We start from the raw sequence: 22,901 nt of genomic DNA on the forward strand, positions 1-22,901 counted from the left end.
AGGGAGGTGATTATCACTGAGAACAGATGGGCAGGTCCACAGCACTGCCAGATTCTGCACAAGCTCCATTTACTGTTGGTTCTTGCTTTTTTCCTTCGGTGTTTTAATTTTTTTTTCTTTTTAAACACTGTATGTTCTAAAGAACTAGCTGCACAAAAGGTCAGTAGCTGATGACCTTTCAGCTTAGATTTCAAACGTAGAAGAAAGATTCAAAATGCTATCACTGTGTATCTAAGAAGGATGGAGCAGGTTTCATTTTACACTCTAGCCTCCCTCAATGCATGCACAGATTTATCTGTGTGCTAAGCTCTCTGCTCTGCATCTGTAGCTCCTTGTGGATTATATTGTCTCTCTGATCAGAAATGATCTTCTCGGATATGAACACCGTTTCTGGCTCCCCTAAAGTGCATCCTCCTAATGGGACCCGGTTTTATACTTTTCAAGTAAGTGTGCTTTAAATGGCTTCACTACCTAGGGAGTTAATCCATAGTCCAACTTTTAATAAAGAGAAAAATAAGGGAAGGAAAACTGCAAAATGGAAAGTATTAAAGAGGATGTAAGATGTAGAAAATGTGCATGTCCTTTTAATCCAGGTTTTTTGATATGGAAATTAGATAGCATTATGATTCTCTGTGAATTCAAGCCAAATAATAGTGAACTAATTTTCACAAGGATTTTTAAATCTGCTGTATTATCATATTTACAAGGTTTATGAGATAGTCTCCTGAAATTGTTCTTTATGGATATAATATGGTGAAAATTATTAAGTTCCTTCCCTGATATATTACAGAGAAGATAAAATTAAAAGACATTTTATGGAACTTTGCAAACTATGTTCTGTAGGCTTAGAAAAATTTTGTATTTCTTATACATAGCTTAACATGACTCTTGTTATTTACTTTTATGAGTGCAATATAAAATTAATCAATAATATAGTAGCTTAAGTGTCATGTTTAGTATGCTCTTTCTATTTGAGGTAAAGTAGAAACTCATTAAGATGGAAGATTTCCTGTATTATCAAAAAGTCAAAATGATTTACAATATAAATGTAAATGTGTGTTACAAAGCTGTTACTGACTTTCAGTTGCCTTTGAATAAATCAGTCATCAGTCTAGAAAATGGTTACGTCTAAAGTAAATCATATTCTACCTCATTTTTATCCTCAAATTGCATTTTTCAGTGCTAAGGTTTACTTTGTAGTTCAATCATATCATCATTAGATTAAAAGGGGGAATGAAACTCTTCTCTGTATATTTTACACTCTGGGAATATGAACAGCCTAGCATTTAATTATTTTAGCTATAAAGTTATAATGTACTAAAAAATAAGTGCAAAAACCTAGAGAATTAATGTAGTAGAGGTAATATTTCTTGTAAAAAGAAGCTCTGAATAAATGCACATATGATTTATTAAAATCTCCTGCCTTTGCACACTCTAGCAGTAGATATAATTACTCTCTCTCTCTCCTCCTTCTTATACTTCTATTTTTAATCCTGTTGCCTCTCCTGCTTTACACTGATGTCTACTGATAGTGCAAGTCTGTGCTGTTACAGAATATTTTTGCTTCCCAGTGGCGATCAGCTTATTGTGGAAGTGATTCAAAATGCAACTGCCCTGGGGCTCTTGTACAGAATTATTACTTTTTTCTTCTCCGTACACTGAGATATAAACACTCCTTACAATATCCTGTAGCTGCCTCTTAGGGGCAGTTTTTGACATTGGGTATTCTGCTTCAGTCTCTTAAAGTTTAAGGGTCAGTAAATTCCATATGCTCAGTCATGACAGGCGTTTTACAATTCTTTCAGCAGGTCTTGCTGACACATTTCCTGACAGGTGATTTTCTTTGAAAACACACTGGAATGATTTTTAACCACTCTTTTTTTTTTTTTTTTTTGCTGATGTTATAACAATTCATGTAAAAAGCAGTAAGATTTCAGATAAAATAGAAATGTTGACAAATATGAGATCTATTTTGCTACATTTTTAAAATCACAGAAAGGTATTTGATCCTGACATTTGTGGTGACAGGCGTTGTGTGTTTACCTTTTTGTTGCTATTGTTTGTTTTTGCTTTTGGTGGAAGAGAAGGATGGTTTTTAAAGCATGAAAACTGGCTTATAAAAGTTAACTCTTTGCTTTTGTCTTCAAGGGACTGAATTATGCAGGATTATCTTTCTTATTTATATATACATTAGCCTATTTTAAGGTGATGTAGTTTTGATTGTGGTACTGTCATGAGAAATGAGATGCTGTAAAATAACAGACCATTTGTCAGAAGTATATCTTGTGGAAATGATTAGTTAGATTTTTGAAAGTGGTTCTCATTATGGAATGGCATAAATGCATTTCTGAAATGATTCTGCATCAAGGAACTGAGATTTTAATGCTTACCTTCTTAAATTAATTCTAGCACAAGAGTTAACATATGCAAAAACATTTAAGATAGCTTAGCATGAATAATATTGAGTTTCAGTTCCATCTTCTCATCAGATGTTTAAACTATCCTGTCATTTTTGCTGAAATTGTATAATATCAAATTTTAAAAGTAAGATTTAGAACATAGTTGACCTGAACTGTTTAAAGGTAAAAAGATGACAAATAAGAAGCTGAAGGATATTCTAATTACAAGCCTATATTTTTCATTGCATTTTAATTAGTCACATACATTTACACTTCTATTCACATGTGCAAATACTATCTTGTATAGACTAACACTTAATTTAAATTAATTTCCTTATAAGTGAGATCTCAGTTCTATATACTATGAAAATACTTGAATCTGCATTTTTCATTCAGAGGTCCCTGTACCCTGAATGATGCCAACACCCAATTTGCACTATATATTTAGTGAGTAACTTGCCTCCAAAAATTCAAGTTCTAGAGTATAGTTGTCTAGAATGATTTTTGATTGACAAAAATTAAAATTAATTATAATATTTGAATGGATTAAAGCTGTCAGTCTATGGTCCTCAAATATGTACAAATGGGAAACCTACTTTAAAACAAAATTAAAGTATATATATGAATGCAATAAATTATTTTTAATTTTATGTCCATAAAAGATGATGTCCTAACATCATTTCATATTTAGTTCTATTTCTGCAAGTAAAACTATTTACTATATTTTACTAAACCTGTAGATAAGCTAACCAAGACATAATGTGTAAATTCTCCCAGAAGTATTGATGACCACCAAGCTACCCCGTCATTTCCTAGAAATTAAGTATCTTCATCTAGAGGTTTCATACTGTCTGCAGAATCCTAAGATTCGAGGGGTGCTTGTCAGTAGTTGCTAGAGACAGTAGGGAGGAGGAATACATTCTTCTGAGCTTATTAATGCTTCCTCATTCTACACTTACCTGTTTTATTCATTGAACTCTATGCAAGCCTTCAGGCACAGCAAGTAACAAATGGCATATTCCTTTCAAAAACAAGGCAAAAGTGGTGTGCAAACCACTTCCTCAAACCAAAGGAGTTAATTTCTGATGGACCAGTTTTGATTTATTGAACCCACAGAGCAATTATTTCTGCTTAGGATATATTTCTTTGCCATTTAATCCTGGCATTAATAACATGTACTGCCAAGAATGTGTGAAAGTGTTTGACTCTGTTGCCCGCTGGCACCCACTGAAAACAAGAGAAAGACACTTTGCCACAAAGCGGGGAAACATATTAATGTGCCATTTCCATGTTTAGAATAGTTTGTGTCCCCTGTCCTTAGAGAGTAAAATTCATTTCTTTAGTTTGTTATAAAGAAGCTTTTCCTGGTCTGGAGCTCATGCAACATACTGCTTTCTTGACTTGCTTTCCCAGAAAATTGTCTGTATGCTTCTGTTCTTTGCCTCTTCACTGAACCTGTCTATTGAAAAGTTGTTTTTATTTAAAGACTTGTTTTAAATGCTACCTCCCCTTCACTCATTCACCTGATTTATTCATGATGTATTAAGTACATTTTCTTTGATCATTTGCTTGTTTATATCACTACAGGAGTACTTAATATGCTTTGTTTTAATCACTGAGAACATTTTATTCATCTACATCCCTAGCAAATGGATATAGTTATTATCCCTGTATAAAAAGTGGGGCTTGTTGGAAAGTAAATGATTAAAATTAGAAAATTCAACACAAAAACTATAATTTTTTGTTTAAACTATATAAGCATTTGTTGATATATATATATATTATTAGAGAAGTAGCTAAAGATATTTAAAGGTAAATGTATTTAAAACTAAGCCTTTGAGTACCATCATTGGGTTCTTCAAAATAAATAACAGTTACATTATGGTTCTCAGAGAAGTTTTAATTTCATTGTTTTTGTAATAGATTTCTTTTACAGCTAGACAAAACATTTTTGAAATTTTTTTCTTTATACCTATGTATAATTCCTTAGTAATTGAGGCTTTTTATACTTTATCAAAAGAACTTTAAAATTGTTTAATGTATAATTTTTAATTTAGCAGATACTATTACTTGAAATATGTAGAAGAGTAATAGGCAAATTGAAAATCTCAATTGCATGAACAATTTCACTCAAAAGATATTACTGATAATTAGCGTGGGGTACCATATCTTTGTGATTATATGAGGTTGAGGTAATTCTGGCTTTTCAGAGGAAAAAAACAGATTTTTTCATATTCTATCATTTTTTTTAATACCTGGGAATCCACTGTTACTCATATTATTTGAAGCACATTATATTAACTTCCTACTGTTTATATTTTTAAAAAATGCACTGAATATATCTATCAGTATGCTTGGAACATGTTCTGTATTTAATAGAAAATGAAAGCAAAGTAGCCCAATAGAAATAAGACAGACCCTTTGGCTCTAGGGTTATAGAGTAACATTGGCAGACTTCCCCAGCTCAGTGAGAGAACCAAGCTTTTTCTCTGTCACCCAATTATATGCAGTCATGATTATGATTATAAATGGTAGAGACAACGCAATAAGTCTTTCAAGCAAGTAGACTGACAACTTCTTGGTGTGTGGGAAAGGCAGACTTTAATATAACTAAAACATAAACTGGAGACAGGAAATGGCTAAAAGTCAATGTCCAAAGTCAAGAACATAAAGGTAGGTTTGAATGTCAAGTCCAGATCCTCAGGAACTTGAACTTAGGATTCAAGGATTTTCAATGAGAAATGATAGGCTTCAATTTACCATTTAGCTGGAATACTGGATTATGCCTTGGCTGGTTGATGGGACAGCAAAAACTATTCAGTGGCTTTCCAAAGTAAAAAAAAAAAAAACAAACCTAGAGGAATTATGAAATTATGATTTCCCTGCTTTAGAGATAGAAAAAACTGATGCTCAAAAATGTACTTAAAGTAGTTGTTAATAATATAAGATATATGTCTGAATCCAGAGTTACTGAACCCAAAATTCCATACTCTTTCCCCTATGTTCTTCTGCTGAAATTGTTGATGGTGAAATACATCAGCAAAATTATTTCGAGGTATATAATTCCTAATCCTCTGTTGATCTATTAATTCAAAAACTTATAGAAATTTAGCTCTACTTCTTCAAAACATTGTATTTCAGACTCACTGAGTTTTTAAACTTGAGATTCTTGTTTAGTTACATCTCATTTAATCCTTATTGACACTTTTCTTTTAGTTAGAAATATGTTTTTATAGTAATCAAATTGCCAATCAAATTGTGCTGGAAGGTAAAAAGGGAAACCAAGGGGGGAAGTGTTTGCTTAATACACACCTTTATTTACACAAGAATGCTCTTTACATTAGTGAGACCAACCATAGAAAACAATGAGTAGCTCCTGGGCTCCCCATAGGAGATCATATCTCTTCCATCTGTAGAGGTTTCTGTTTAATAGATGTTGGCTACGCTATCTGTTCTGTGAGGACAGGCCCTTCTGTCCTCTTTTTTTTTTTTTTTTTCTTTCATTGTTAAATCACGAACACTAAGAGACTGTGCAGCACAAAACTGTAATTAGTAAATAGGTGTTGAATTGAATTATAGACTGAAAAGAATGTATCCTCATCTAGAATGACTTCCCCATAGGAATATATAAATGGTGGTAAAATTCCCAGCATGAGGTCCACAAATGTATTTCACTTATATACTTAGCTACAATAACTTAAGTTTTCAAGTATTGACTGAAGGAGAAGGAAATTGGCAGTAGGGACATTTAATTAGGGTGCTCTTAAGAGTTGAGCACCCTAATTAATGTCCCTACTGTCAATTTCCTTTCCCTTCAGTCAGGAAATGGCAACCCACTCCAGTATTCTTGCCTGGAAAATCCCATGGACGGAGGAGCCTGGTGGGCTATACTCCACAGGGTAGCAAAGAGTTGGACACAACTGAGCGACTTCACTTTACTTTCTAAGAAGAGTTGACTCATTGGAAAAGACTCTGATACTAGGAGGGATTGGGGACAGGAGGAGAAGGGGATGACAGAGGATGAGATGGCTGGATGGCATCACCGACTCCATGGACATGAGTTTGGGTGATTTCCGGGAGCTGGTGATGGACAGGGAGGCCTGGCATGCTGCAATTCATGGGGTTGCAAAGATCGGACTCGACTGACCGACTGAACTGATGCCAAGGTACCATGTTTCCTATGCCTGACTTACAGGAGGACAGAATTGCCCAAATCAAGGCGACTAGTGGGTCATGAAAGGTACAGAATTAGCTGGGAGCACATTTTCCACTCTCTGACTTCTTTATTTGGTAGACATGTATTTAGGTTCATTTTCTCTGTTTCTATTTGTGTACATGTACTCTACTGAGGGAGAAGGCAATGGCAACCCACTCTAGTATTCTTGCCTGGAAAATTCCATGGATGGAGGAGCCTGGTAGGCTGCAGTCCATGGGGTCGCTAAGAGTTGGACACGACTGAGCGACTTCACTTTCACTAAGATAAAGTATTTAATTCAGGGAGCATAGTGCCTGCTAGTTAGTAAGAGGTCAATAAGCTGCAGTCACAACAGAAGCAGGAGCCAAAGGGGGGTCTGCAAAACACACTAGAGGTGGCAAGGGTATGAACTAAGAGATGTTAAGGGTGAGGGAAAAGTCATTAAGAGAGAGATTTTAAAAATTCATTAACATACTGAATATAGGAGACAAGACAACAAAAGGCAAGATTACCTCCGAAGTTTCTATTGAGGGAGAGAGAAATATAGAGGAAGAGTAGTTTTGAAAACCAATATATTGAGTTTGGTTGTGGGCAGACTGAATAGACAGTTGGAAATACGGGTTTGGCTCTCAGGAAAGAGGTCTGTCTGAAGAGTTGACGTAAATGTGGGAGTCGTCTGTTTACAGGGTTAGGGGAAACTGGAAGTGGATGAAAAGACTTTGGCAGAGAATGAGGAGAATTGGGTAGAACGATGGGGCTGGGCATGAAATCCTTGAACCTACTGACTTCCCAGAATTACTGTCATTTGGAGTGTGTGTGCTTGGTTTATTTTGCAAATACAGTTTGAAAGCTTTTTCCTAATTACCTCTCCTTGAATATCACCTCGGAATCTAATTTAGAGGCTCCTGCCTTTTTGTGTGTGTCTTTGCTAAACTCCAGAAAAGCATAAAATTTATTTTACTTAACTACTTATATTTGTTTATTGACACCTAGCCTGATGCTTGTCGTATAGATGGTATGTGTTTTCTGAATGAATGAATTTGTGTGTAAATTGAAGAGTATCTAAAATTAATTCTCTTATATTAGTTTGTAAAATCATTTGATACACCTTGTTCTACATCCCCATTATGCCAGACTTTAGTGATAATGAGCAAAACACCAGATTTCTATGCTCAAAACTCTTAGAGTTGCCTTGTGGAAAATTATCCAAAAATAATAGCACATTGTTTGTTTCTCTGAAAATACTTTGACGTTAAGGGTTTATATGTTGTTGTTGTTCAGTCACTAAGTTGTGTCCGACTCTGCAACCCCATGAACTGCAGCATACCAGGCTTCCCTGACCTTCAGTGTTTCCAGAGTTTACTCAAACTCATGTCCATTGAGTTGGAGATGCCATGGAACCACTCATCCTCTGTTGCCCACTTCTCCTCTTGCCCTCAATCTTTCCCAGCTTCAAGGTCTTTTCCAGTGAATTAGCTCTTCACATCATGTAGCCAAAGTATTGGAGCTTCAGCTTCAGCACCAGTCCTTCAAATAACATTCAGGGTTGATATCCTTTAGGATTGACTGGTTTGATCTCCTTGCAGTCCAAGGAACTCTCAAGAGTCTTCTCGAGTACCACAGTTAAAAAGCATCAATTCTTCAGCACTCAGACTTCTTTATGGTCCAACTCTCACTGGTGTCACAAAGAGTCAGACACAACTGAGTGACTTTCACTTTCAAGAACATCCATACATGACTACTGGAAAAACCATAGCTTTGACTATACAGATCTTTGTCAGGAAAGTGATGTCTCTGCTTTGTAATAAATAAACTGTCTAGGTTTGTCATAGCTTTTCATCCAAGGAGCAAGCGTCTTTTAATTTAGTGGTTGAAGTCACCATCTGCAGTGATTTTGGAACCCAAGAAAATGAAATCTATTACTGTTTCCACTTTTCCCCCATCTATTTGCCAGACGTGATAGGACTGGATGCCATGATCTTCATTTTTTGAATGTTAAGTTTTAAGTCAGCTTTTTTATTCTCCGCTTTCACCTTCCTCAAGAGACTAGTTCCTCTTAACTTTCTGCCATTATAGTGGTATTACCTACATATCTGAGGTTGTTTATATAGATATTACTATTATAATTTAGGTAATTTCATGCTTATTCAGTACAACCTTATGAAGATGGTGATCATGAAGAAAAAAATACTTCCTCTAAGAGACTTTCACAAATAGTCTCATTCCTGAGCTAGCATGGTATTCTGAAAAGAGCAATGACTATTGTTTTACTATATACTAAACATTCAACTTTTACTTTTTTTTTAAATTTTATTTTATTTTTAAACTTTACAATATTGTATTAGTTTTGCCAAATATCGAAATGAATCCACCACAGGTATACCTGTGTTCCCCATCCTGAACCCTCCTCCCTCCTCCCTCCCCATACCCTCCCTCTGGGTCGTCCCAGTGCACCAGCCCCAAGCATCCAGTATCGTGCATCGAACCTGGACTGGCGACTCGTTTCATACATGATATTATACATGTTTCAATGCCATTCTCCCAAATCTCCCCACCCTCTCCCTCTCCCACAGAGTCCATAAGACTGATCTATACATCAGTGTCTCTTTTGCTGTCTCGTACACTGGGTTATTGTTACCATCTGACTAAATTCCATATATATGCGTTAGTATACTGTATTGGTGTTTTTCTTTCTGGCTTACTTCACTCTGTATAATAGGTTCCAGTTTCATCCATCTCATTAGAACTGATTCAAATGTAAGCAAAAACTATTTTGCAAAACAAGAAAGAAACTATGTATTTCCTTTGACCGTGTACATATGTATCCTCAGAGGGTAGAGAAGACTAGAGAAATCAAGAACGGTGAGGGTAAAGGAAGAACTGCAACATTGGCCTTGGAAGGAAGAAAGCTTCATCTTCTGAGAAATAAGGTGAACAAAGTGAAAATGGATCAAGAGAGAGGAAGATGGCTGAGCCCGAGATAACAGATGTCAAGTAGAACGAGAATTGAGCCAGGATTGGAAGCATAGTGTTGGATCAGTCTTAATAAATGAGTTTCTTGTTAATCTCCCTAAATGGAAATTGGAATGAGAATAAATATTGGCAAATGTGGCAAAAAAAAAATCAAGCAATCAGAGTGCTAATGAGATTAAGGTTGAACTGAGTGTAGGTCAGTCTTCGGTCTTAATGAACATAGGAAGTAATTGATTGAAATTTCATTTTTTAAAGAAAAAAACTCACTGAAAAATTACACTTTACTCAATGTTTCTATAATATACTGTTAGAAACATAAATTCTGAGAAATTATATTTTATTTAACAGTGATTCCCAGAGCATTCTATCATGCCTGGTACTTAGTAAGCTCTCCAAAAATATAAGTAGAATGAATAGATGTTCTTTAATAATATAAATTTAAAGGTGTTTTTACCTCATGAAATATTACAACTGAAATAAAGTTAGTGTAGTTAGCACTATTAGGTAATTCTCATATTTATTTAAATATTTTGCCTGTATGTAATATTAAAGATTAAATGGAGCAAATAAAACATTGTAAGTAATAAGGATACAATAGTAACTTATTATAAGCTAAAGAAAATGTAGGAGACTTTGTGCCTCTGTGGGGAAAGATCAGCATTACAATCATATACATGGAATGCCCCAAACTAGATTATCCAGAAAATTACTCTTACTTTTCACATTACATTAATGTAATTTCATTATATATAGCCTGTTAGGGTACAATACTTTAAATTAAATACAGAGATAAATCTTTAATACAGAATGCTGCCAGCATAATTTATTATTGAAAAACAGATCTTTGAAGAAAAGGTGGAAAAAATTGTGGATGTTCTGTAGTCAGGGAAAGAAATGTGGAAAAAAGACATCATCTCTGCTGCTAGGATTCCCTGGTGGCTCAGACGGTAAAGAGTCCGCCTGCAATGTGGGAGACCTGAGTTCAATCCCTAGGTCAGGAAGATCCCCTGGAGAAGGAACTGGCCCCCACTCTAGCATTCTTGCCTGGGAAATCCCATGGATGGAGGAGCCGGGCAGGCTACAGTCACAGGGTCACAAAGAGTTGGACACCACTGAGCGACTTCACTTTCATTGCCACTCAAAAGAGATGTTCTTTCGGTTTGAATACAGTGATGTTGTTCAGCATATGTGGTGAGAAAACTTCAGGAATACGTGAGTCTGAATAAAAACAGAAAAGGTTTCAATTGAATATAGAAAATGAGTCTGTTCGAGTGATGAAACACAGAAGTGGGCAGTTGTCACTGACATCTCAGTGGAACATTTGTATTGGAGATTTTCAACGTGAGGCAGAGTACAAAAAGCAGGGAGCAAGTGAGACTCTTGGAGTCTCATAGCTGCAACTTGAAATGGGTACATATACAAAAATTATTAAACTTCACTGAGATTCAATTTCTTTACCTTTACGTAATGAGAGTAATAAATATATTTTGCAGGGTTGATATGAGAAAATGTACTTGAAAGCATTTTGTACATTTAAAAACAAAGTTCAGTTAAGGCTCTGTTCAAGCAACAAAAAGTGACTGCGGTATGTTATTCAAAAGAGAAATATTTGAATGATATGGGAAGCACTTTTATTGACTCATGCAGTCAACTAAGTGCTTGCCCCTATTCTATGCATTGGATAAATTAGTGAGCAAGCGAAAAATCACCTTATATTCAGTGGGGGGGTGGGGAAATGGATTATAAATAGGATAATGTGTAGCAGTGAGTAAGTAAAACATGAAGTTTATATTCTAGTTGGATGAAACAGTAAAATAAATAGGATAATGTATAGTCTGTTGCTGCTGCTGCTAAGTCGATTCAGTCGTGTCCGACTCTGTGCGACCCCATAGATGGCAGCCCACCAGGCTCCCCCATCCCTGGGATTCTCCAGGCAAGAACACTGGAGTGGGTTGCCATTTGCTTCTCCAATGTATGAAAGTGAAAAGTGAAAGTGAAGTCGCTCAGTCGTGTCCGACTCCTAGCGACCCTGTGGACTGCAGCCCACCAGGCTCCTTCGTCCATGGGATTTTCCAGGCAAGAGTACTGGAGTGGGTTGCCATTTCCTTCTCCGGTATCATATGTTAGATGTTGATAAATGCTAAGGAGAAATATAGAACATAGGAAGCAGATAGGAAGCATCCAAGTGCACAAAGAAGACATTCTGAAGAAGAGAACATATGAATCAGAACAGCTTTGCATCTTTGTACTGGAATAAATTGAAGAGTATTCTGTTCACAGTGCTGTCACTAAATAGGTTAACACTACATGTATTCTCTCCATTCCCAAGATTTTAATTCAAGAGAGATAAAGTCTGTTTTATCCAACCTGGATCTCACTTAATCATAAACATGCCATCATCTGTATGTATTAACCTTCTATCTGGCTTGTTCAACCTAGGTCCCAGCAATTTTCTATTTACTCTAATGAGGTATGGGCTTTCCTGATGGCTCAGATGGTAAAGAGTCTGCCTGCAGTGAGGGAGACCCGGGTTCAATCCCTGGGTCAGGAAGATCCCCTGGAGATGGAAATGGCAACCCATTCCAGTATTCTTGCCTGGCAAATCCCATGGATGGAGGGGCCTGGCAGGCTACAGTCCATGGGTCGCAAAGAGTCGGACATGACTGAGCGACTTCACTTATAATGAGGTATACTATCAAAAGACTGTGGTGCTCAAACAGATTTTAGGCTTCCTTTAAGTCAAAAAAATTAGCAATTGCATCTCTATATTCCTCAGAGGTCCTAAAACTTTCTTTCCCCCTTTTCTATGTTTGTTCCAAACTCACTCATTCTTTCAAACCAAGTACAGTGTGTGTCTTTCATGAATGTGTCACAATTCCCAGTTAGGTTCACCACCATCCTTGGTGAGATCCTGTAAAATGCTGTGCTTACTTATTTAACACCAATCTAATTTAAGTAGGGGCTTCCCAGGTGGCTCAGTGGTAAAGAATCCACTTCTAATACAGAAAATGAGGAGACACGAATTCGATCCCTGGGTCGAGAAGATTCCCTGAGGTGGAAATGGCAACTCACTCCAGTATTCTTGCCTGGGAAGTCTGATGGACATAGGAGCCTGGTTGGATACAGTCCATGGAGTTGCAAAGAGCTGGACACAAGTTAGAGACTGAGCACACACACACACAAAATTTAAGTAGGTGTAGAGTTTCCCCATTATACTATGATTTCCTTAAGGACACCATATATATTCGTTAGGTGAACAAATTGTGAGTGCTTAACAGGTATCAGTGGAGAAGGCAATGGCACCCCACTCCAGTACTCTTGCCTGGTAGGCTGCAGTCCATGGGGTCGCTAGGAGTCAAACACAACTGAGCGACTTCACTTTCACTTTTTACTCTCATGCATTGGAGAAGGAAATGGCAAGCCACTCCAGTGTTCTTGCCTGGAGAATCCCAGGGACAAGGGAGCCTGGTGGGCTGCCGTCTATGGGGTCACACAGAGTTGGACAGGACTGAAGCGACTTAGCAGCAGTAGCAATAGGTATCTGACTATATAAAGGATACATGTCGTTATCTCAGAAGTTACAAGTTACCTTTTATACCAAGCTTTCTGTTGAGACTATGTCAATTAAACTTGACATTGTCACTATAAAATATGAATTATCCAAGAGAAGAGAGGTGATTAACCCCATTATGTTGCCTAAGTGTCTGTGTATGCACATGTGCACGTGAGCACATGTTTATATTATTTTTGATGTTGTTTTCTTTTTTTGGTGGAGAGAAGATATAATTAACAAAATAAGTTTTGTAAAAATTTTGGAAAAAAATTTTTAACATTCCAAAATTTTACATAAATATATTCTTTCTTATTTAATGTCTACTAAATGATGTCAGGATCAATGCACTTCATGTGAACTGCATGTAACACTTAGATGTTCCATTTCAATCTGTTTGATATTCTATATTACCATGCTGTACATCAGCTTCAATTTTCTTTGAATATCTAATATCTTCCTAAAGTTATCAGGCTTGAGTAGTAGTGGTGGTGGTTTAGTTGCTAAGTCGTGTCTGACTTTTGCAACCCCATGGACTGTAGCCTGCCAGGCTCCTCTGTCCATGGGATTCTCCAGGCAAGAATACTGGAGTGGGTTGCCATTTCCTTCTCCAAGGGATCTTCCTGACCCAGGAATCAAACCTGGGTCTCCTGCACTGCAGGCAGATTCTTTACTGACTGTTGGAAATGGCAAGCCACTCCAGTTATAGTGCTATATTATAGCAGTTTGAAGTCAGATAGACCTAAGTATTAATCATTCTCTGCCACCTACTAAACAGGTGACATAGTCTAACTTCAGTTGTTTCATCTGTAAATGAAATTGGAATATTGTCCTCAAAGGTTGTCATTAAGGTCAAGTGAATTGTTTACCATGGGGTTCAACAAGTACAGATACAACACAGTAGTACTTACAGCATAATTTTTAGTATTATTCTTATTAAAGTATCAAAGAGTTGAATGAAATACTTTGTTTTCCAAGGCTATGCTACTTCATACTGTCAATGCACATTCTCTCTGGGAATGGAAACTGGGCTTTCAGATTTTATGTTATTGACAACAGCTTATTTTATTCTTCTTCTGTTGTGGATCATAATAAAAATACTTAGAGCTGTTATATGGGTTGTCAAACTTTAGAATACGTAATTATCCAGAAATTCAAGCTACCATATTACCGCCCCCAGAGATGATTCAGAAAATCTGGTAAGGGCCAAGGAATCTTAATTTTTAAACAAAATTCCAGCTGATGTCAGTACAGAAATGTCACACATTGAGAAACAGTGGACAGGAGGAGATAGAGTTCTTTCAGCACTATAAATGGTACTTTCTATTTGAAAGACAACTGCTGGGTAGAAGGTTAAATATCCACAAGGCCTTTTTCTAGTTATAAATAATTATTCTTCTGTTTTATAAAGGCATGATTTTGATTGGTTGTGATAAAGTCATTTAGTTATTTCTTCTTGGACCAATTTATAAGTTCAGTTGAAGTACTAATTGTGAAGATTCCAAACCATTTTTTTTTTTCATTAAAATAAACTAATTATATCAAGGACTGGCCCTCCGTAATGATGACCTTTACCTTACTTCTCCTTTAGGGCATGTGTTTGTCAAGGAATTTTTCAAACTCAGACTTAATATATTGATGTGTCAAGAATGATACTCATCTGTTAGTAGTTAATGATTTATCTGTAACCCAGAAACTGTGTAAAATGAAATAAAACCTTTAAATTATCTACCATAGTAAAAGTGATCAGTTCTATTAAAAATTTTTTTTAATCAAATTTGATTAAAGTAATAAATGTTCATTAGAAAGGTGGTGTTACATGATTGCTATTCATTGACTAACTAATCTTGAATACCAAGAACACAGCCCTTGTGTGTTTGATGATTATGCCCTCAGCGGAATTTCAGTAATAAGGCCTATGAAGTATCACTTTGCTTTCATAAAATATCTGCCCTTATGTTAAGATATATTTGCAAGTTCAAAGTTACAAGTTCGTAGGGAAATTATGTTAAACTGTCATGAAGAAAGTCCTATTTTGTGTTTGGTTTCAGTTCAGTTCAGTTCAATTCAGTCGCTCAGTCGTACCCGACTCTTTGTGACCCCATGAACCTCAGGCCTCCCTGGCCATCACCAACTCCTGGAGTCCACCCAAACCCATGTCCATTGAGTCAGTGATGCCATCTAACCATCTCATCCTCTGTCATCCACTTCTCCTCCTGCCCTCAATCTTTCCCAGCATCAGGGTCTTTTCCAATGACTCAGCTCTTTACATCAGGCAGCCAAAGTATTGGAGTTTCAGCTTCAACATCAGTCCTTCCAATGAACACCCAGGACTGATCTCCTTTAGGACGGACTGGTTGGATCTCCTTGCAGTCCAAGGGACTCTCAAGAGTCTTCTCCAAAACCACAGTTCAAAAGCATCAATTCTTTGGCACTCAGCTTTTTTCACAGTCCAACTCTCACATCCATACATGACCACTGGAAAAACCATAGCCTTGACTAGACAGACCTTTGTGGGCAAAGTAATGTCTCTGCTTTTTAATATGCTGTCCAGGTTGGTCATAACTTTCCTTCCAAGGAGTAAGCATCTTTTAATTTAATGGCTGCAATCACCATCTGCAGTGATTTTGCAGGCCAGAAAAATAAAGTCAGCCACTATTTCCACTGTTTCCCCAGCTATTTGCCATGAAATGATGGGACCAGATGCCATGATCTTAGTTTTCTGAATGTTGAGCTAAGCCAACTTTTTCACCCTCTTCTTTCACTTTCATCAAGAGGCTCTTTTGTTCTTCTTCACTTTCTGCCATAAGGGTGGTGTCATCTGAATATCTGAGGTTATTGATATTTCTCCCGGAAATCTTGATTCCAGCTTGTGTTTCTTCCAGTCCAGCGTTTCTCATGATGTACTCTGCATAGAAGTTCAATAAGCAGGGTGACAATATACAGCCTTGACGAACTCCTTTTCCTATTTGGAACCAGTCTGTTGTTCCATGTCCAGTTCTAACTGTTGCCTCCTGACCTGCATATAGATTTCTCAAGAGACAGGTCAGGTGGTCTGGTATTCCCATCTCTTTCAGAATTTTCCACAGTTTATTGTGATCCACACAGTCAAAGGCTTTAGCATAGTCAATAAAGCAGAAATAGATGTTTTTCTGGAACTCTCTTGCTTTTTCTATGATCCAGCGGATGTTGGCAATTTGATCTCTGGTTCCTCTGCCTTTTCTAAAACCAGCTTGAACATCAGAAGGTTCACGGTTCACATATTGCTGAAGCCTGGCTTGAAGAATTTTGAGCATTACTTTACTAGCATGTGAGATGAGTCATCTGCATATCTGAGGTTATTGATATTTCTTCCTGCAGTCTTGATTCTAGCTTGTGCTTCCTCCAGCCCAGCATTTCTCATGATGTACTCTGCATATAAGTTAAATAAGTAGGGTGACAATATACAGCCTTGATGTACTCCTTCTCCTAGTTGGAACCAGTCTGTTGTTCCATGTCCAGTTCTAACTGTTGCTTTCTGACCTGCATAGAGCTTTCTCAAGAGGCAGGTAAGGTGGTCTGGCATTCCCATCTCTTTCAGAATTTTCCAGTTTATTGTGATCCACACAATCAAAGGCTTTGACATAGTCAATAAAGCAGAAATAGATGTTTTTCTGAAACTCTCTTGCTTTTTCGATGATCCAGCGAATGATGGCAATTTGATCTCTGGTTCTTAAGGTTTATTAATAGCTGTCTCAAGATTATATTGAATTTAGCTTCAATGAAGAGATAGCAATCTTATTCTAATATTATAAAATAAGTATCATCATCAAGTATATTTTAAATACAAAATACCTTAAAAATACCTGAATTATTTGTGGTGATTAATGTCTCTGTCTCATGCACTTTACGCTGCATTTAAGAGGTGCAGCAGTCACCATGCAGACATTTTTTCATCCAGCAGAATCATCCTAGAATGGACAATATTTTCTGAGACTTCATGGCATGGATAAAGGAGTGTAAGATTAGAAATCAGATCAACATATATCCTGCCACTAACTACCTGTGTGACTTTGGGCAAGTTATTCAACTACTCAATTTTAGTCCTCTCACTATAAAATGAACACAGTAAAAGCTATCTCTCAGGGATTTTATGCAGATTAAAAATGGGTAAACTACCAAGCATGGAGTTCAGTTCAGTTCAGTAGCTCAGTCGTGTCCAACTCTTTGTGACCCCATGGACTGTAGCACGCCAGGCCTCCCTGTCCACCACCAACTCCCAAAGCTTTCTCAAACTCATATCCATCGAGTCAGTGATGCCATCCAACCATCTCTTCCTCTGTCGTCCCCTTCTCCTCCTGCCTTCAATCTTTCCCAGCATCAGGGTCTTTTCCAACGAGTCAGCTCTTCGCATCAAGTGGCCAAAATATTGGAGTTTCAGCTTCAGCATCAGTCCTTCCAATGAATACCCAGGACTGATCTCCTTTAGGAAGGACTGGTTGGATCTCCTTGCAGTCCAAGGAACTCTCAAGAGTCTTCTCCAACACCACAGTTCAAAAACATCAATTCTTCAGCACTCAGGTTTCTTTATAGTCCAACTCTCACATCTATCCGTAACTGCTGGGAAACCATAGCTTTGACTATATGGACTATATGGACCTTTGTTGGCAAAGGAATGTCTCTACTAGGTTGGTCATAGCTTTTCTTCCAAGGAGTAAGCGTCTTTTAATTTCCTGGCTGCAGTCACCACCTGCAGTGATTTTGGATTCCAAGAAAATAAAGTCTCTTACTGTTTCCATTGTTTCCCCATTTATTTCCCATGAAGTGATGGGACTAGATGCCACGATCTTCATTTTTTGAGTGTTGAGTTTTAAACCAGCTTTTTCACTCTCCTCTTTCACTTTGATCAAGAGGCTTTTTAGTTCCTCTTCACTTTCTGCCATAAGGGTGGTGTCATCTGCATATCTGAGGCTATTGATATTATTCCTAGCACTCTTGATTCCAGCTTGTGCTTCATCCAGTCAAGGCATTTCTCATCATGTACTCAGCATATAAGTTACATAAGCAGGGTGACAGTATACAGCCTTAATGTACTCCTTTCCCAATTTGGAACCAGTCTGCTGTTCCATGTCATGCTGTCAGTGTTGCTTCTTGACCTTCATACAGATTTCTCAGGAGGCAGGTCAGGTGGTCTGGTATTCCCATCTCTCGAAGAATTTTCCACGGTTTGTTGTGATTACACAGTCAAAGGCTTTGGCATAATCAGTAAAGCAGAGGTCGATGTTTTGATCCCTGATTTGGTTTTTGACTGTGAGGATAACCACCAGTGATTCTCACCTCCTAAAATGCATGCCTTTTGTGTAGACCTCTCCTTCATGAAATTAAAACTGCCCTTATGTGAATAAAATGTGGCCTAAGCAAAAGTATATGCCTTCTGAAATGAGGTTATGAAGGCATTGCCGCTTCTACCTTCTTGTCTTGGAATTGTTCACAAGCCAGCTGCCATGCTGTGAGGGTGCTCCAGAAGCCCTGAAGCGATGCCCACAGAACTGAGGCCCCTAGCCAAGAGCTAGCACTAACTTGCCAGCCATGCAATTGAAACACTTTGGCAGTGGACCCTCTGGTACTGCAGTCAAGCCTTTAAACGGCTGCTGCCCAGATCAGTCTCTGACTGCAACCTTCTGAGATGCCCCAACGTAGAACTTCCCAACTGAGCCATCCCCAAATTCCTGACTCACAAAATAATGAATAATAAATAATCACTATTGTTTTAAGACGCTAAATTTTAGGATTCAATTTAGTACTAGATGATTAGCACAACCCCCAAGGCAACCTTGTCATCTCTAAGCAAGTTCGTAGTAAGCAATTTTGTCTATATATATCTCATCACCCCTCACAGAGCTTTCCTACCCAAACCAACTTGCTCTTTCTCCACTTAATTTATCTTTGCTTTTCACTTACCTCCCTGTTTTACTTCATAAATACTTCAGTCTTACAGCATCAATATCTTTCACATGAAAACTATTTCATTGGCCTTTCTTTCAGAAAGTCTTTTCTAAGATGTTTACAAAATACATGTATACACTGCTTATCAGCAAGTACCTTAACCTCTCTTTTTTGTACTCTTCTGGCAGCTCATCTGGTGTAATCTCATTTTATGGATGTTAAATCCATAAATGTAATCCCATTTTATGGAAGTTAAATAAATATATATATGCTCTCTGGTACTTACCAATGACTTTTCTTAGTAAAAAAGTCATGCAATTGAAGATCATGTTTGCTTGCTAAGATTATGCATATAGGACAGAAGCTTTTCAGGCCGTGGATAACCAGTCCAAAAATGAAATTTGGAAGAAAAAAGAAGCAATCTTCTATAGGATTTTTTTTCCCCCCAGTGGAATATTTTGATTAATTTATAGGTTTTTTTTTTTTCCCTAAATGGAGGCATGTTTATTTTTGTAATCTGGATAGTTAATTATTTTATGAAGGATAAGATATACTATGTTTATTTTCCTTGAATAAAATAGCATTTTGCTTGGAAAAAATTGAACCTCTATTAAGTAAATATACAGATTAAAATAGCCTGGTTAGTAACGCGTTTTATTATCCTAACAACATTTGGAATAGCATGAATTCTCATATTTGAGGTTTGATAGTGTTTATGTGAAATTTTAGTATCGGCAGTGGTACTTTAAAACTATACCTGTCGACTCTGGGTTTGTCAGCAAACAAATGATTAGCTTAAAAGTATTTGAAATTGTTTTCGATAAATTTCTAATCCCCTCTCCTCAAAAAATATATTGGCGGGGATATTTTTGGAGAATGTATATATCAGAAGAAAACATATGCACTTAAACTGACTTATTTTAGCATATGTTTTTGGATAAATATTTCCTAAAATATGAGATTTTATTATCTAAACATTTTCAAAATTTTTGCTGTAGCTCAACAAAAAGTATTTCAAGCAGATCCCCTTATAGAATGTTTATGTATGTGTGTGTATGTATATATATATGTGTGTGTGTGTGTATATATATATATATATGTACTCATTCTTATGACATTTATGTGATCTTGACTAGATTTATTTCCTTATGTATCTGTAATAATGTTCGAAGCTTATATAAACTCATAAGAATAAACCTAATGTAATTAGTGAAAAAGCAAAAAACACTAATGATGTGCTGGGCTCAAAATAGTAAAATAGAGAACCTGGAACTTGTCTAAAGGGTTAGCAAGGGCTGTTATTTTAGATACAGTTAGGATTCAGCCGAATTGCATATCTCTAAATTCTCAAAATAGCATTGCCTACAAGAGAGAAGTTCTTTTCTCTCCTACTTAAAAGGATACTAAATACAAGTAGTCTATGTCCAGCCACGTTGGAGGCTATGTAGTCATGTGGATTGTGCATCAGCTGGGAATACGCTTCACTGTCCCCTTCCTCACACCACTTGTTTAACATTTATGCATTCTGCAAACCTCATTTTCAAAGTCATTTTCCCAAGCAAGTTATGGTAAATACTGCTGCTGCTACTGCTAAGTCGCTTCAGTCGTGTCTGACTCTGTGCGACCCCACAGACAGCAGCCCACTAGGCTCCACCGTCCCTGGGACTCTCCAGGCAATAAGTGGGGTTGCCATTTCCTTCTCCAGCTACTTGCCTCCAAATATGTATTTTTATCTTCTCTATTTAAGTAGCTCAATTTTTAATTAGTGATATCTTATGTGACTATATCATCCTTCCTCAAAGCTAGGTATGACTATATGACCAAGTTCTTACCCACTAATATAATAGGACTAGTTGTGCAATACTTCTAGGAAGCTCTTTTAAAGAGTTGAAAGGCACCATTCCCGACTTTACTCCTTATTGATAGTTGGAATGCAAAGCTGACTGTTGGAGCTCACGCAGCCATATTTGATGATGAGGTAAAAGCCCATGCTCAGATTGAGAGAAAAAAAAGAGAAGGAATATGGGCCTCCATCTTATTGGAACTTCCACAGTTAGCCTTGGACCACATACATCAATCAGTCTTTTATATGACACAGCAGTGAACTTCTTTCTTGCTTCTGTCCCTTTTTTGTAATTTTTATGTCAACTGGACCTGATCCTAACTAGGAAAACAGCTATTGCTAACTCATTAGATAATGTCAAGTTCCTCTGTTTTACAGCTTTATAAGTGCCACACTCTTTGATGCTAGTTTTCTCAGTACATAATTATACACATATGTGTATTAGGTTTTTTAAATTGAAATCCAGAGAACAGAGCCAGTGTGTGTTTTTCCTCACTTTTCTTAACTGAAGCCTATCTTGATGCTGACCACAAACTCAATATTTCATAAATATCTATTCTATAAGGACGGTTAGTATGTATGATCTGAGATTGACAAGCTTAAGTGGAAATTTAAATTTCTCATGGATTCTCATGTTTGTACCGGTTGCCTGTCCAACAGTAGTGGTGGATTTATAACTATCTGCTTTGTCATAAGACCTAGTTAATGAGAAAAGTAGTGTGAAATATTCTCTGTTTTGGTGTCCTCATCACTTTGATGAAGTTCTCAGTTTCCACTTTTCTTAATTACATTTATCTTTAGTTTCATGAACTATTTCCATTTGGAAATGGGAATATTGAAAAAGTAATTATTAAGTGGAAGTTCACAAATCTACAGTAAGAGAGAAATTTAACAATCTTAAGGAGATTTTAAAATCAGTGATCTCACAAACATTGCATACTTAAATCTAGAGGATATTCTTCAACCTCCTACATATTTTGAAGATAATTTAAATATATACACACATTGCTTCAAGAGAATTCTGTCAGTTTTCAGAACCAAGACCCCACAGTTTGGTTTTAGTTTGTTTAGCATTCAAATTAGTTTTGATACAGTTCCATGAAAACAGGAGAAAATATCAAAAGAAACTGGGTATCCTGTCATCTAACCTCAGGAACACAAAGCCTTACCAAAGCAATTTAAGCTTTGCAAATGTAAGAGCAGTGTGAAGCACAAAAGAATAAATTAAATTAGGACTTTGTTTCTGTAACTGGACATGAATGTAAGCCTTCTCAGGGGAATAGAGGTTTTTTCCCACAAGAACAACAACATCTATGGAGGTGTCATGGTAACTACACAGGTAGAAATGAATCTGTATTTTGTTCATGGGAACTGGAAAGTTGAAGGCTATTCTAAGGCTCATATTACTAAAAAGGTAATTGGTAAGTTGATAATTGCAAATTATTATCATTGCATTCAATAGAAGGATGTAAACATTTATGTCTGGGAAGCTGAACACAGTGGCATAAAAATAAGAATCATCCTCCTCTAATTCTTACCATTTTCTACTTAGTGGGATTTATCTAAGATTTTTTTAATACAAGTAATCTTAAAATACTGATGATCCTTCTGAAACACCAAAAAAAAGTCAATAATACTTCGTGAAGTTTTAGTCTTAGATATATTTTAATTTCTTAAAAAAGATAATAAATTGCTATTAAATAGAATCTTATTATCTAGAATTTTCCATTAATTCCCTGATTTAAAACAAAAATATATTAATAAGCAATACATCAACAGATGGTAAGGCGTGACATGCAACCTTCTGGCTGCACAGAAGTAGATGATAAAAGAGGAAATGTGAAAGTTATTTTTCCTGGGTGTCTACAGAAAATGGATATGCAGCCCATGATAACTATTTTTGTATTGCAGTATTAGAAGATGTAACATTAAATGTGCAATTGAATGCCATCTGTCTAATTGCAAGCCAAAATCATGATCACAGATCAGGCAAATTAAGTAAAGCTCTAATGATAG

At 36.7% G+C, this 22,901-nt stretch overlaps 1 protein-coding gene across 26 annotated transcripts in view; it reads left to right on the top strand.

Annotated features, from left to right (window-relative positions):
• PPFIA2 (PTPRF interacting protein alpha 2) overlaps nucleotides 1–22,901 on the top strand; it is a 507,997-nt gene that overhangs the window by 167,799 nt on the left and 317,297 nt on the right. For 5 of the 26 annotated variants that reach the window (XM_027543256.1, XM_027543257.1, XM_027543258.1 and 2 more), the window contains exon 1: nucleotides 32–443. The exons of the other annotated variants lie outside the window; for them this stretch is intronic. In XM_027543256.1, the coding sequence (XP_027399057.1) occupies nucleotides 363–443 (81 nt within the window). In that variant the 5' untranslated portion in view covers nucleotides 32–362. Of the gene's footprint in view, nucleotides 1–31; nucleotides 444–22,901 lie in introns of those variants that run through there. 26 annotated transcript variants of the gene reach the window in all.

This window comes from Bos indicus x Bos taurus, chromosome 5 (assembly GCF_003369695.1).
Source record: "Bos indicus x Bos taurus breed Angus x Brahman F1 hybrid chromosome 5, Bos_hybrid_MaternalHap_v2.0, whole genome shotgun sequence".
Taxonomy (NCBI): domain Eukaryota; kingdom Metazoa; phylum Chordata; class Mammalia; order Artiodactyla; family Bovidae; genus Bos; species Bos indicus x Bos taurus.